Here is a 15853-nt window from a genome sequence, read left to right as displayed (position 1 = left end):
GATGATTCCTCAGATAACGTAAGCCATAAAGGGCTTGAAAGATGACAACCAGCACCTTGAATTGCACCTGGAAACTAATCACAACCATTGCAGCTCCTGCAGGAGATGTAATAAATGTGCACAGAGGTCTGTACAAAATCATGTGGGCCGCTGCATTTTGCACCTCCTTGAACTTGTGGATGCTCTTTAAGGGCAGCCCCATATATAGCACATTCCAAACAATGTCGGCTGGCGGGACTTAGGGGAAGAGCCTTCTCTGTGGGGGCCCTGGCCCTCTGGAATCAGCTCCCCCCAGAGATTCGTACTGCCCCCACCCTCCTTGCCTTCCGAAAAAGTTTAAAAACTCATCTTTGCCGCCAGGCCTGGGGTTCCTTAGACCTTCCCCCTGACCGATGAATGCTTAGTTTGACTGCTGAATGAATGATATTGATAGTTTTTAATTAGAATTTTAAGATTGTTTTTAAGGTACAATTTGATTGTTATTATTGTTTCCTGATTTTTTCTGTACATGCTGTGAGCTGCCCCTAGTCCTCGGAGAGGGGCGGCATATAAATCCAATTAAATCTAAATCTATTCCAATAATAAAGACAGGAAGTAACTAGGGCAGTGATGACGAGCCTTTTCCCCCTTGGGTGCCAAAAGAGCATGTGTGTGCACAATTATGCATGCACGAGTGCCCATGCCCATAATTCAATGCGTGAGAAGGGCGGAAACAGTTTCCCCCATCCATCAGAGGCCTTCTGAAGGCCAAAAATGGCCTGTTTCCCAACTTCTGGTAGGCTCCAGTAGGCTTGCCCTCCCCAGGCTCCAAAGGCTTCCCTGGAGCTGGGGAAGGATAAAAATGCCCTCTCCCATCCCCCCCGGAGGCTCTCTGGAAGCCAAAAATGCCCTCCCAGAACCTCTGTGCAAGCCAAAAATCAGCTGGTCAGCACACACATGCACATTGGAGCTGAGCTAGAGCAACAGCTCACATGCCACCAGATATGGCTACACGTGCCTCCTGTGGCATCTGTGCCATAGGTTTGCCACCACTGGACTAGGGCATGAGTGACCGTGCGTAGTGGTCGTCAATCCAGGAAAGGCCTAACCAGTGCACAACTTGCAGTTGTTCAAAGGCCTCCTGGCCATGACAGCCACCTGCTCTTCGAGAAAAGGAAGAATTAATATTATCTTGCCAGCTTATAAACAGATGTGCTGTCATATATTGAAGCTCCACCATCTTTAGACAAGATTTAATAATCTTTCTGAAGAGACTGGGAGTAGGGAGCACTTCTTTATTTCAAATAGGAGTCAAATAGCGTACAAATAATAGCTTACAGTAATAGTCATTGGGTTTTTTTAAAAAAAGAACTAGTTTTTGAACTGTCAAACCCATTTGCACTTAGAGAAATTTAAAAAAGGAACAGATGGATAAAATGTCAGTGGAAGAAACTGCTGTTACAGCCAGAGAACAAGGCCTCTCAGGAACAGGTGGAAGGAAGGAAACAAGTAGTAAATCTGGCATTCCTTTTAATCTCTTCCTATTGCTTTAAAGTGCTGAACAGTTTCTTTGCCATCAAACTAGAAACAACGTGGAAACAAACTAGCCCCCAGATAAATTGCATTCAAGTCAAATCCATACAGCTAAATAACAGCTATGTTACACTTATATTTCCCAAATAATTCTGGGACAACATGAAATAATTCTTCTGCAAGGGAAGAATAAATAATGGCTTTCATTAAAAAAAAAAAAAAGAATACCTTTTCCTGCATTGGGTATGGTGAAAACAGTTAATCAAGTTAATGGTCCAGATTCAGGAAAAAGGTGAGTTCTAAAAGAATAAAATCCACACAGATTTCCTGTTCAGGAAAAAAAATGCTTTCCTTTTTCACTAACCCCCCCCCCCCCTTTTTTTAAAGGCACGTAGCTGAATATGGGAGAGTCATTCTAGCGTCAACAGATTATTATTATAAGCATCACAAAAGTCAAAGTGAAGAAGAACAGAACATGTCTGCTAGAAGAGCTCGTTTCTGCCTGGATGTGGCGGGATTGCTTGGGTTCTCGTGGCTGAGGTTCCACGGAAATGTAGCCATTAATTATATGAATCCGCAGAGGTGGCTCAGTGGTGCTATAAGACAAAAAAAAGGGGGGGGGAATCCAATTAAATGCAGTTGATCAAAATAATAATAATAATAATAATAATAATAATAATAATAATAATGTATTAGATTTGTATGCCGCCCCTCTCCGAAGACTCGCGGCGGCTCACAACAATGATAAAAATAATATTATAGTGGCACAAATCTAATATTAAAATAAATAACTAAAACCCTATCATATTAAAACCAGACAACACATACATACCAAACATAAATTATAAGGAGCCTGGGGGAAAGATATCTCAAATCCCCCATGCCTGGAGGTATAGGTGGGTCTTGAGCAGTTTACGGAAGACAAGGAGGGTGGGAGCTGTTCTAATCTCCGGGGGGGAGTTGATTCCAGAGGGCCGGGGCCACCACAGAGAGGCTCTTCCCCTGGGGCCCGCCAGACAACATTGTTTAGTCGACGGGACCTGGAGAAGGCCAACTCTCAAGGGGGTGGGGAGACATATATAAAACAAACAAATAAAATCTTTCCAATCCACAGTGCCCCATCTTTTTGCTACAATATACACTGCTCAAAAAAATAAAGGGAACACTCAAAGAACACATCCTAGATCTGAATGAATGAAATATTCTCATTGAATACTTTGTTCTTTATAAAGTTGAATGTGCTGACAACAAGAGCCGGGGTGGCGCAGCAGGTAGAGTGCTGTACTGCAGGCCACTGAAGCTGACTGTAGATCTGTAGGTCAGCGGTTCAAATCTCATCACCGGCAAAGGATTGACTCAGCCTTTCTTCCTTCTAAGGTGGGTAAAATGAGGACCCGGATTGTGGGGGCAATATGCTGGCTCTGTTAAAAAGTGCTATTGCTAATATGTTGTAAGCCGCCCTGAGTCTAAGGAGAAGGGCGGCATAAAAATCGAATGAATGAATGAATGAATGAATGAATGAATGAATGAATGAATGAATGAATGAATGAGACGGACAAGCCCTGTCAAAAGCTACAATTTAATTTATTATGTTTAATTATTAAACATCATTAGAAGTGTTACACTGCACAGTTCACAAGAAACGTAGTTTTTTGACCAATATAGAAGTATTCAATCTTCCACATGCATTCTTTGCATAATACATAGTAAAAGCGATCCAGTTTTCTAACATTAGTTACATTATAGCTGCCAGTGATGTCAAATAGGGTTTTCTTGGTATTAAGGAATCCTTTCCCATTGCACTCAAATGGGAATTCGTATGTTTCTGTTGATATTCCCAACTCTGACTTCTCTGCCTTATTCCCAGACATTTTTTGCTTCTTTGGGTGCCTTGGAACATCGTATTCTTATTACCAACGTTTGCACATCTTCAAATTTCTCCATCTACTTTCCTATCTTCAGTAAACATGAATAGATATTCTGCCGAAGTATGCAAATTCATTGACTTGCTTTATTTTTAATATCAATTTAACCCCCAAAGCAATTCAAATTATAATCTTTTCAGATTTTGTACAATCTTCCTAAGGTGAATAATAGTCAGATATTTCCCATATCATTGCATTGATTTAAATCAACTTTCAGCTTCAAAAACATCAAACGGTATTAAACCTTCTGACTTTTCCCACAAAACCTTGTTTAAATTAAACCTTTCTATAATTGATCCACTGTTCTAACCTCTCGGGCTTGAGGATAGATATTTTCTTGGGCAGAAATATATTAATCTTCGCTATCAACACAAGTATAAAATTGAAAGCATTCCATCCCAGCTTCCTTAAAAATCAATTCTCTTCTTTCCCCACACTTTCCTTTACCAAATTATTATTATTATTATTATTATTATTATTATTATTATTATTATTATTATTATTATTATTTGGATTTGTATGCCGCCCCTCTCCGCAGACTCGGGGCAGCTAACAACAATGGTAAAACAACATGAACAATCCAATTAATAAAAACAACTAAAAAACCCTTATTATAAAAAAACCAAACATACACACAAACATACCATGCATAACTTGTAATAGCCTTGGGGGAAAGGACAACTTAACTCCCCCATGCCTGGCAACACAGGTGGGTCTTAAGTAATTTGTGAAAGACAAGGAGGGTGGGGGCCGTTCTAATCTCTGGGGGGAGTTGGTTCCAGAGGGCCGGGGCCGCCACAAAGAAGGCTCTTCCCCTGGGGCCCGCCAAACGACATTGTTTGGTCGATGGGACCCGGAGAAGGCCAACTCTGGAGCCTTATTGGCCGCTGGGATTCGTACGGTAGAAGGCGGTTCTGGATGTATTCTGGCCCAATGGCATGTGGGGCTTTAAAGGTCATTACTATATGTACTTTTCTATTCTTTCTTAGATATATTTTAGTATGAGTATCTCCTCTATAACCTTCATCATGTATTTTACTGTGTGTGTGTGTGTGTGTGTGTGTGTGTGTGTGTGTATGTATATACACACACACACACAGTAAAATACATGATGAAGGTTATAGAGGAGATACTCATACTAAAATATATCTAAGAAAGAATAGAAAAGTACATATAGTAATAGAACATATCAATGAAAGAATAGAAGAAGAGATATAGGAATAGAAGAAAGGTATAGGAGATATAGGAGAGCAATAGGACAGGGGACGGAAGGCACTCTAGTGCACTTGTACTCGCCCCTTACTGACCTCTTAGGAATCTGGATAGGTCAACCGTAGATAATCTAAGGGTAAATTGTTGGGGGTTTGGCTACTCATCTCACTACTAAAGCTACGGCTATTTTCTGTTTGTCCATGAGCATCTTCATTTGATAAAACTTCAGGGATGTGTGGGCTTAAAAGGTACATTACCTACCTTCAAATTTCCCAATTTTTGTTTCTTTTCGTTTAATGCAGGGTACCCAGCCTTTGGGCTGTGGCCTATTACTGGGCCATAATCTATTTGGAATTGGGCCGTGTGAGTGGCTGGAGCATGTGCTCCATTAATTTAATTTGAAATTAATATGTTTTTAATTTGTTTATATATATATATATATATATATATATATATATATATATATATATATATATATGTGTGTGTGTGTGTGTGTGTGTGTGTGTGTGTGTGTGTGTGTGAATGATGAGGCAGCAGCCATCTCGATCACCGGAACATAGAAACTTTAATAAAACCACTTAGCTTTCGTTAGCGTGCTGCTAACTTCGTCAGAGTATTAAAATGCCATGGGAGACAATCACCTTTATAAAGCATTATTCAGTCTGCTCATTGCCCGCGTCATAGGGCCACACCCTTCCCTCCCCTCTGCGGCAAGCCTAATTGTGGGCTTGCTCATGCTGGCTAAAGGGGGATCTACCGCTTTTACTCGTGTCTTTTGCCTCTTTCCCTCCCCAAGGGAGGAGGTGGAGTTATGAGGCAATACTTCGGAGGTGTTCGGTATTACTTCCCCCCCCCCATTATCGTTGTTACTTTCTATAGTGGTACATGTCTGCTCTTGCAATTTTTTTGCCCATGCCCTCATCTTAGGTCTGCACTGTTCTAATCCCCCCTTGTCCCCTGTGTTGGAACTGCATTGAAGCCTGGTTCTCTAATGAAAATTCTTTAAATAGACATATTGATATGCCATCGGCATACCAGGCTTTAAGGCACCAGCAACGACTTAAAGGGGATAGGTCATTAGGATTGGATAAAGCCCCTAACAGAATTCCCCAGACTGGGCATAGAAACCAGCTAAATGAGGGTAGAGCAACCCCCAACGGGAAGCAAGGGAACATACTGGAGCAACATGGAGGTAGAGGGGGAGGGGCACAATGCAGTTCCAACACAGGGGACAAGGGGGGATTAGAACAGTGCAGACCTAAGACGAGGGCATGGGCAAAAAAATTGCAAGAGCAGACATGTACCACTATAGAAAGTAACAACGATAATGGGGGGGGGAAAGTAATACCGAACACCTCCGAAGTATTGCCTCATAACTCCACCTCCTCCCTTGGGGAGGGAAAGAGGCAACAGACACGAGTAAAAGCGGTAGATCCCCCTTTAGCCAGCATGAGCAAGCCCACAATTAGGCTTGCCGCAGAGGGGAGGGAAGGGTGTGGCCCTATGACGCGGGCAATGAGCAGACTGAATAATGCTTTATAAAGGTGATTGTCTCCCATGGCATTTTAATACTCTGACGAAGTTAGCAGCACGCTAACGAAAGCTAAGTGGTTTTATTAAAGTTTCTATGTTCCGGTGATCGAGATGGCTGCTGCCTCATCATTCACACACATACCTGGAACTCGCATTTTTAGGACTATTCTTGATATATATATATATATATATATATATATATATATGTATGTATGTATGTATGTATGTATGTATGTATGTATGTAGGTAGGTAGGTAGGTATATATATATAGTACTGAGCATTTTTTTAAAAAAAGAGCTTCTCTGTTGGTTTCTGAAAGTTAAGCCGAAAGTTTAGTCTCGGTTCCTCTTTGGAGAAATCTGCCATCAGCATTATTTGTTGTTGTTTTTTAAAAAAACAAATAATGCTGATGGCAGATTTCTCCAAAGAGGAACCGAGACTAAACTTTCGGCTTAACTTTCAGAAACCAACAGAGAAGCTCTTTTTTTAAAAAAATGCTCAGTACTATAAAAGGTCCCGTACTCCAAACCAAATAATGTGGAATGGTTATATGCTGCCATAGTTCTCTACCTACACCTTCAGATTATATAGTTATATTCATTCACCCTTTAGTCGTTTTATTAACAATGAAATAAGAAAATACCAGAATGTATTTTACAACTTTAAGCTTTATAATTAAGGTCCTTGAGTGCATAGAAATGATCAAAATGACTTTGGAACTGCAGGAAAAAGATAGATCTGAATTCTACAAAATACGGTACAAATGGCTCAAACAGAAAAATATATATAAAAAATTTAAAGGAAAAGCAAAACTAGACACTCCTTTCTTGCGTACTCAAATAAATTGAAAATATAGAAACATGCACCATAAATCGATGGAAAACAAAACCCCTAAATATAAATCCGTATCTTCCTCACAAATATGCCAAATGAATATAACATAATATACAGAACTAAAGAAAACAAACCTACAAATCCACACACTAGATACAAATACTTAACACTAGGTTGCTTGATTGTGAGAGTCAACAGTATGGCTGATAAATTATGTCTTCTATATAACAAATAAATATATGTACATAGTGAAAGAAAATATTAATTGATGATAAGTAAATAACTATCTCCATGTGCATATAAAGAACACTTCTGTAACTGAATATGTTTTATATGTTGTTCAAGTTTATATGTTCATCTGTCAGTTTTTCTTGTTTTTTTCTTGTTTGTTTTGTTTATTTTTTTTTCTTCCATTTTTCTAAGTAAAAACTTAATAAAGATTATTTTTTTAAAAAAGAAAATACCAGCAACAGCAGTTATAATTATTATGTTTAACTTTGGTTAATGTTAAGTTTATTACAATAAATGACAATTGGAACCTCTAAAAATGTTTTCACTTTTGAAATGATGTTTCCTTGATTTTTATTTTATTTTTACTTTTTTTGGTAGCAATGCCTGTTCTTTGTAATCATAGAATTTTTCTTCCTTATGGTTGAGAAGTTAAAACAGAACTATTTTGGGTTTTACACAAGATAAGACAAACTTGGATAAATTACACAAATAGGATACCGGTAAAAGTGTTTTTTTCCTTTTGCTAGTGATACATAAACCTATTACTCAAACACAACAGGGATATTTGAATAAGGACTTTCTGGTAGGCATATTTGAGTAACGAAGGAGCAAATTTGGGAAAACCAAGTTAAAATATGACCAGATTATGGATGGTATGGAAAATATGAACAAAACCTTTTAAAAAAATTCCTTCTCTTGCAGTATTAAGAGTTCAGCCTCTGTTGCTGAACCCAAAAAAAGTAAAAGAATCACATGTACACTATTATTTCTTTTCAATGCTTAATTAAATGATATAATTCACTGCAATAATTATAGTGGAGCTGTTTATTTAGATGGTTTTTAAAAGGCCAAAACAAATTCACTGATATGGCCATGAGTGGTTTTTGATGTTTATGGCTATTTATTATGTAATTATCCCCGTGAATCAAAGAGTGTGTCTCTTAAATATGATGTGTTGGTCAGCAACAGCTCTCTTGGTTGTGAAGTTCCCAGATATACACAATGAACTAACTTGTGATACAAATTTTGCCTAAGCTTGTAAGTTTCTCGTGTTACTCTTTTTTTGTATGTAACTATCTTTCATGAATGTGAATTCCAATACTGTCTCTCAGAGGGATGCTACTACTTCTAAAAATGCATATCCTCCACGATTCATAGCTATTGCTGGATGGACAGCTAGTGCATCAATAGCAGCCTTACCTGAAGTGAAACAACTTTGAAACAATGATTCATGGCCTCAACATGGCTCATATGGACAGCTGCAATATGTTTTACATTAAGGTGCTTTTGAATACCAATAAGAAGCTAGCATTGGTCCAGAAGGCAGCAGCCTGTGTTGGCTGATACGTGTCATGAAAAAGAATATGACATCAGTGCCATGGATCTTCACTAGCTTCCAATAGGCTTCCAAATGCAATTTCAAGAACTGGTTTTGATTTGTAAATCTATATAGTTTGGCAGGGAGAAACCTGTAGGATCATCTTCTGCAACCACTTCTGAACTATCCAACAATTAATTAATTAATTAATTAATTAATTAATTAATTAATTAATTGTTTTGTCCAATACACAATGAGGGTTTTGGTGGGTATATATCTTTATACACATAGTAAAATACATGATGAAAGTTATAGAGGAAATACTCATAGTAAAATATATCTAAGAAATAATAGAAAAGAAGATATGGTAATAGAACATATCAATGAAAAAATAGAAGAAGAGATATAGGAATAGAAGAAAGGTATAGGAGATATAGGAGAGCAATAGGATGGGACGGAAGGCACTCTAGTGCACTTGTACTTGCCCCTTACTGACCTCTTAGGAATCTGCATAGGTCAACCGTAGATAATCTAAGGGTAAAGTGTTGGGGGTTTGGGGATGACACTATGGAGTCCGGTAATGAGTTCCACGCTTCGACAACTCGGTTACTGAAGTCGTATTTTTTACAGTCAAGTTTGGAGCGGTTAATATTAAGTTTAAATCTGTTGTGCGCTCTTGTGTTGTTGTGGTTGAAGCTGAAGTAGTCGCCGACAGGCAGGACTTTATGTCCAAGTGGTGATTCTTCCCACCCACTCCATTGCAAAGTATGTCAGTTGGAGGTTTGAAGGTGTTGATCCTGCATTAAGGAACAGCCTCATTTTGGTAATTAGATCAGATTGCCACATTGCTGGCTTTCTGTGAATTACTAAAAACTGAACTGAACTATTTCAGAGAGCCTTAAAAGTTTGAATTGATTTAGCTGATTTTTTGGCTATTGTGTGTTGTACATACTCCTGATCAGTTAGAGGATGATGAAGATATTGAGGACTCGGATTCAGATAGTGTTTATGAATTAGTGGGGGGCCCGGGATTACAGGTAGTAGAACAGGTGGGAGGCCAGCCACAGGATGGGGCTATGAGTTCAGGATCTAGTGAGGGAGAATCAGACGCTCGCTGGGTTAACCCTAAATTCAGAAGGGCCCAAAAATGTAGAGAACAGGGGTCTGGAAGAAGATATTAAGGAGAGGAATGGGTTAAATATTGTAGTGATGTATTTGGCACGTCAGGGGGTCAGTGGAGAAGAAGGGTGGAGTTTCAACGTTGCCGAAAGGAAAATGGATGTGTTTTTGCCGCGCTAAAGTAAGCAAAAGTATTTTGTATTGTTATCAATCAGTGCTGCTGTTTTTCAAAGTTATGCTGTTAGGAAAATAAATCTTATTTAAGTGAAGCAGGAGGAGAAATGTGAGAAATGCAGCTATGAGAGATAACGGACCGAGTGCTGTATGGAATGTGTTTGAATTACAGGAGAGCACAGAAATAAATGGAGTTTCTTTATTCATGAAATGATGCATTTAATAAGTTATTTGTAATTGCTAAATTTCTACCAGAAACCAGAACATTGTGTAAATTTGGAGTTCATCTGCTTTTATTTTTAGCGGCTTTAATTATGCTATGGGTATTTTATTGTGTTGTGTTTTTTATGCTTAGTGTAAACTGCAGAGAAGCTTTCCTTTTGCGGTAGGCAGAAAAACCAATAAACAAATTATGTTCCTCTTAAGGGGCTCCCCTTTTGCTATTTCTCCCCTTTCGCTTCTACTCACTCATTACCTTTCCTCGATGCGTACCCAAAGGTCATTGAACTGACGTAAACGCTGTTTCTTCTGCTGTTTCTTTTTCTTGTTGTATTTCCTCTCTGCTTTCTCCAGCAGGTCTATGCTTTCGGGCAATAAGGTGTGGGGCAACAGGTCATCCTCCTCCTCTTCCTCCTGTTGTTGTTGGATCTCTTGGGAGATAATGTAAGAGGCATATTCTGGGGATGTTGAGGAGAGGGCGGACAAAAACTTCTGTTGATTTTTTCCACTACAAAAAGCAAAATAAAATAAGATTGAGAATAGGGGTTGATCATTTTCCAAGCTAATGTGCAGAACAAATAAATTGCTATGGACATTCGAAGTCTATCCTGAAATCATTTCAGCCCCTTGAAAGGGCCAAAAATGTTCAAAACGGCGAAAGTGTCCAATACCTTCTTTTTAAAGCAGGTTATAATAAGACAATAAAAAACATGTGCCCAGTGTTGCTATCATTTCAGATATGTTTCCTTATCTAAACAGAGAAACAGAATAAACAGAACCGCCCCGAGTCTTCAGAGAGGGGCGGCATACAAATCTAATAAATTGAATTGAATTGAGAATGGCCATGGGCTGGCAATAATTCAAAGGGAGCGGGAGCAATTTTTGACTTCCTGTTGGTTTCCACATTGAATGTTCTTATGGGAAGGCATCAGTGAGCATAGAAATTTTCCTTCCTCCCTCCCTCCTTCCCTCCCTCCCTTCTCTTTCCAAAGGGGAGGTACATGGTGGCTGCTACTCGATAGGGGAGAGAACAAGGGATAGTGCAAATGGCCAGGATGCTGTCAAGGAGCAATGAGGATGACACGACTGCTGCAGTGAGAAGTTGACAGCTTGACAATAGTGAAGCACTCACATCTCCCCAGATCTCATTATCTCAGTAGGAATCATCCTGGCATTCTGTAAGTTATCCCATTTGAAGTAACTTGGTTGAAAAGGTTTTGTCATAGGATGAGGGATGGGTTGCTACCGGTGCAGTGAAACGACTGGCACAGGTAGCGGCCGCCAGATTGCGCAATTTGCCAGTCCTTTGGGCCCCTCAAGTTCTTTGGGCGCCATTTTTTTTTAATTTTATACATTTTTTGCTTTGTGCGCATGTGCAGAAGCAAAATCTCATGACAGGATGCTCGTGCATGTGAGATTTCGGCAATTTTTTTTGTTTCTGTGCATGCTTAGAAGCAAAAATATCATCAAAACCACGTGTGCACACACGCGCCCCTTCATGAAATTTCAGCACATTTTTTCACATTTTTCATTTTTTCCTGCGCATGCGTGAAAGCAGTACCGGTGGGGATGCGCACAAGAGAGACAACCCAAGCTGTGTGGGCAGCGCACCTGTGGAAGTCGGTAACAGCAATCTGCCCCTGCATATGATGCATCATTTCACCCAGTTAAAGTTTATAAACATAAAAGGTTTAGCAGTACAGGTAGTTAACAATCATTATGGTCACAAGTTGTTATAAAATGGGATGGTACATGACTGACCTGATCTTACAATTCTTGCATCAGTCATTAATCAAACACAGAGGTTGTAAGTGCAAATGTGGTTGTTAAGCAAAGTGGTTGTTTTCTATGGTATGGTTTTTCCGAAAGTTAGAAGTACAGTGGTACCTCATGATACGAACCCCTTGTCTTACGAACAACCCGAGATACGACCCCGGGGTTCAGAAATTTTTTGCCTCTTCTTAAGAACTTTTTCCTTCTTACGAACCCGCCGCCGCTGCCAAGAAGCCCCGCTGTCCGGCTGTCGCTTTTTTAAACAGCCGGGGGGCTTCTCAGCATCCTCCTGAACCCGAACGCCAAACCCGAACTTCCGGGTTCGGCGTTCGGGAGGCTGCAGAGAAGCCCCCGGCTGTTTCAAAAGGTGACAGCTAGGCGGCGGGGCTTCACGGCGGCCTCCCGAACGCCAAACCCGGAAGTTCGGGTTTGGCGTTCGGGTTCAGGAGGACGCTGAGAAGCCCCCCGGTTGTTGCAAAAGGTGACAGCTGGGCGGCAGTGGTTTTTTGCGGGGGGGGTTTCGTTGCACAGATTTATTGATTTTACATTGTTTCCTATGGGAAACAATGTTTCATCTTACAAACTTTTCGTCTTATGAACCTCCCCCGGGAACCAATTAGGTTCGTAAGACGAGGTATTACTGTATGTGCCAATTTTTGGCAAAGCCATTGTAACTCATGGCCATATGACCATGGGACACTGCAAATGGCTGCAAATGGACCAGAAGTAGCACTCCGACACAAAGCCACTTCTGATACTGTATTGCCCACAGAATGTACTAAAAGAATGAGAGTAAAGGAAAACCTTCAGTCTCTCCAAATGCACAAAATAGCATACTGTGTGCAAACACTATCCATTGCATGCTAAGGGCAACGTGTAGAAAAATGTAGCATTTGCAAAGCCGTGGATATTATGGGATTCCCTTTTTCTTTCTCCAGTGAGCTGAATTCGCAAAAAAGGCAGAAACTAAAACAAACTTCCTTCATGCCTTTGATGCTCAATGAAATGCATCCAGTGAACCTTAATTCAGGAATGGGAATGTAAAACAAACTTCAGGTAAACTGTTTAAAGCCAGGAAAATAGGAGATAGAAACATAGAAACATAAAAGACTGACGGCAGAAAAAGACCTCATGGTCCATCTAGTCTGCCCTTATACTATTTCCTGTATTTTATCTTACAATGGATATATGTTTATCCCAGGCATGTTTAAATTCGGTTACTGTAGATTTACCAACCACATCTGCTGGAAGTTTGTTCCAAGGATCTACTACTCTTTCAGTAAAATAATATTTTCTCATGTTGCCTTTGATCTTTCCCCCAACTAACTTCAGATTGTGTCCCCTTGTTCTTGTGTTCACTTTCCTATTAAAAGCATGCAAAAGTGAAATGCAAAAGTTTCTCAGGGGAGCCCAGATGAGAACAGGATGAGTAACTAGAGACAGAAAGCAGCATTTACAATTCATTAAGGGTTTGTACAGAGATACTTCCCATTCTCTCCGATGAGTCAACATTTAATGACTCATCCATAAAGAATGTTTAAGCAAAAGGATAAACGCCACTTCCATATGATTAAATACTAAAGGAAAAGGCAGTCAAAAGAAACATTTCATTCCATTCTGGAGAAACATGGGCAAATATTTAACCACCTTCATTATATGCTGATCACAACATTCTTTTACTTGGTAGTTCATTATTATAACCTAGAAGAATCTTTCCCTTCCTGCTTTCTTCCACCCTTCCATGTACAGTGGTACCTGTACTTAAGAACGCCTCTACTTAAGAATTTTTTTAGATAAGAACCAGGTGTTCAAGATTTTTTTGCCTCTACTTAAGAACCATTTTCTACTTAAGAACCCGAGCCCAGAAAAATTTCCCAGGAAATTTGAGAGTGGCACGAAGGTCTGGCCAATTTCCTGTCATTCCTCCTTTAATCCCGGCCATCTCGGGCTTTTCTGGGCTACCAGAGGAGTCTTTCGGTGGTGCTTAAGGAGGCTTTGGCAGCCCAGAGCGAATGGAGGGAGGCGTGTGCTCCTCCTCACCGTCTCAGAATCCCTCTTTTTTTTAAAGCCTTAAAGTTTTGAATTTTTTTGATTCACCTCACCTTCTTCCTCTGGCAGCGACTCTCCTCCTCCTCTTCTTCTTCCTCCTCCTCTCACCCAAATTCCGAACTTTTATTTCTTTCCTAATGGGTTTGCACGCATTATTTGCTTTAACATTGATTCCTATGGGAAAATTGCTTCTACTTAAGAACTTTTCTACTTAAGAACTTGATCACAGAACCAATTAAGTTCTTAAATATCTTCCCCAGGCCTATATAATTTATGTATGGTGTGTTGTGTACATGTTTTTTAAATTATGGGTTTTTAACTTCGTATTATTAGATTTGTATTGTACATTGTTTCTATCACTGCTGTAAGCCGCCCCGAGTCTACGGAGAGGGGCGGCATACAAAATAGATAGATAGATAGATAGATAGATAGATAGATAGATAGATAGATAGATAGATAGATAGATAGATAGATAGATAGATAGAGTTACCACTGTACAGTATATGGAATAAAATTGCCATTGGTTGGGAGAGAAAAAGGTCATATTGCAGTCTAACATTTTCTCATGTTTTGGATCGTGTCTTATAATCAGTAAAACAAAAATGTAAATTTAAGTCAACATTAAATGATTATTGTGTTTATTTTAAACTATCGTTGTCATGGCCAGGTGTAGTAATAGAGCAGGACTGTCAAACTCGTGGCCCATGAACTGTGTGTGTCATGCCCTACTCATGCCCAAGCCTGGTTTAGCGAAGGGGAAAGTCAGAATATGTCATGTGGCAACGCTGTGGTGATGTGAGTTTGACACCTCTATAATAGAGAATGACATAGTTCTATTCTTTTGCTGTTGCAATTAAAAAGCCCTGTGTCCATTGACATCCACTACCATTTACCATGAATAGATAGAAGATAAGATATCCCTTATAGAAGACCTATGTCATCTGGAAGAAAATTATAACCTCCATCACTAAATCAGAAACACTATTTTATGAAACTATACAGTAGTGCATGACGGCTATGGAGACATGATTATATTTTCACTCGTCTTACAAATATTGAGCTGCTACGTGATAGGACTACTTGACAGAATGGTCACCCAGAGAACTTGAGGCATGAGTGAGAAGCTGAGGAGGGTGTGGAAAACTGGAAAGCTTTTCATTCTGCGAGTGTCCAGTTTCATAGCTCTTTTTTACCTTGAATAAAATGGCAGCAGTTTCAACCCCAAAATGCATTTTCTATTATGTTTTATTTCCTGAAGATGCTTAATATCATTATTGTTAAAGCAGTTGTTACCTGATTGCTTGCCCAGCGGATGTATGGTCAACTTCATATCCTTTTCTCCTCAAAATATCTATGACTGTATTGTTGCCCATGAAATGACCTTCAGGTAATAAAAGAGTAAAGCCCCAAGTAACATTAATCAAGACACATAAACAACATTTTTAAGTACAGATTAGACAACAATGCACAGTTTACTATGAACACCTGCTTTACTTGATTTTAGGAAGTTCTGTTATAAACCAGCCATCCCCTAGTTGGGGACAGAGGTTGAGAAATGCTGCTATAGCTATAGGAATTAATTTAATCATGCTGGATTTAAGTTTAGTTATAATGAAATAGGAACATAGAAAACTGACAGCAGAAAAAGACCTACTGTCTATTGAGTCTGCATTTTGAGTTTTGGGAGTTTTTTGTTTTATTATTTTTAATTTTTTTTAAAAAAATAATTGTCAGATGATGGACATATGTTTATTCCAAGCATGCTTAAACTCAGGTACCGAGGACCGAATCCCTACCTCCACTGGAAGTTGGTTCTTGGCTTCCACCACGCTTTCTGTGAGATAATACTTTCCAACATTACTTTTGAATTTACCTCCTGTCAGTTTGAGTTTAGGTCCCTTTGTTTTTGATTTTTATTCCATATTGAAAATGCTGCCTTCTAGAACCTTATTC

At 39.4% G+C, this 15853-nt stretch overlaps 1 protein-coding gene across 4 annotated transcripts in view; it reads right to left on the bottom strand.

The window, feature by feature from the left end:
• Positions 1–1260: 1260 nt before the first annotated feature.
• Positions 1261–15853, bottom strand: part of TRABD2A (TraB domain containing 2A) — a 102210-nt gene continuing 87617 nt past the window's right edge. For 2 of the 4 annotated variants that reach the window (XM_070736227.1, XM_070736228.1), the window contains exons 5-7: positions 15194–15281; positions 10335–10586; positions 1261–2108 (exon numbers count right to left, since the gene is read on the bottom strand). In XM_070736227.1, the coding sequence (XP_070592328.1) occupies positions 1934–2108; positions 10335–10586; positions 15194–15281 (515 nt within the window). In that variant the 3' untranslated portion in view covers positions 1261–1933. The remainder of the gene's footprint in view (positions 2109–10334; positions 10587–15193; positions 15282–15853) is intronic. The other 2 variants (XM_070736229.1, XM_070736230.1) reach the window with 1 other exon arrangement.

Source organism: Erythrolamprus reginae, chromosome 2 (assembly GCF_031021105.1).
Source record: "Erythrolamprus reginae isolate rEryReg1 chromosome 2, rEryReg1.hap1, whole genome shotgun sequence".
Lineage (NCBI taxonomy): Eukaryota > Metazoa > Chordata > Lepidosauria > Squamata > Dipsadidae > Erythrolamprus > Erythrolamprus reginae.
The sequence above is the reverse complement of the archived record's forward strand: the minus strand, read 5'-3'. Positions and strand labels throughout refer to the sequence as shown.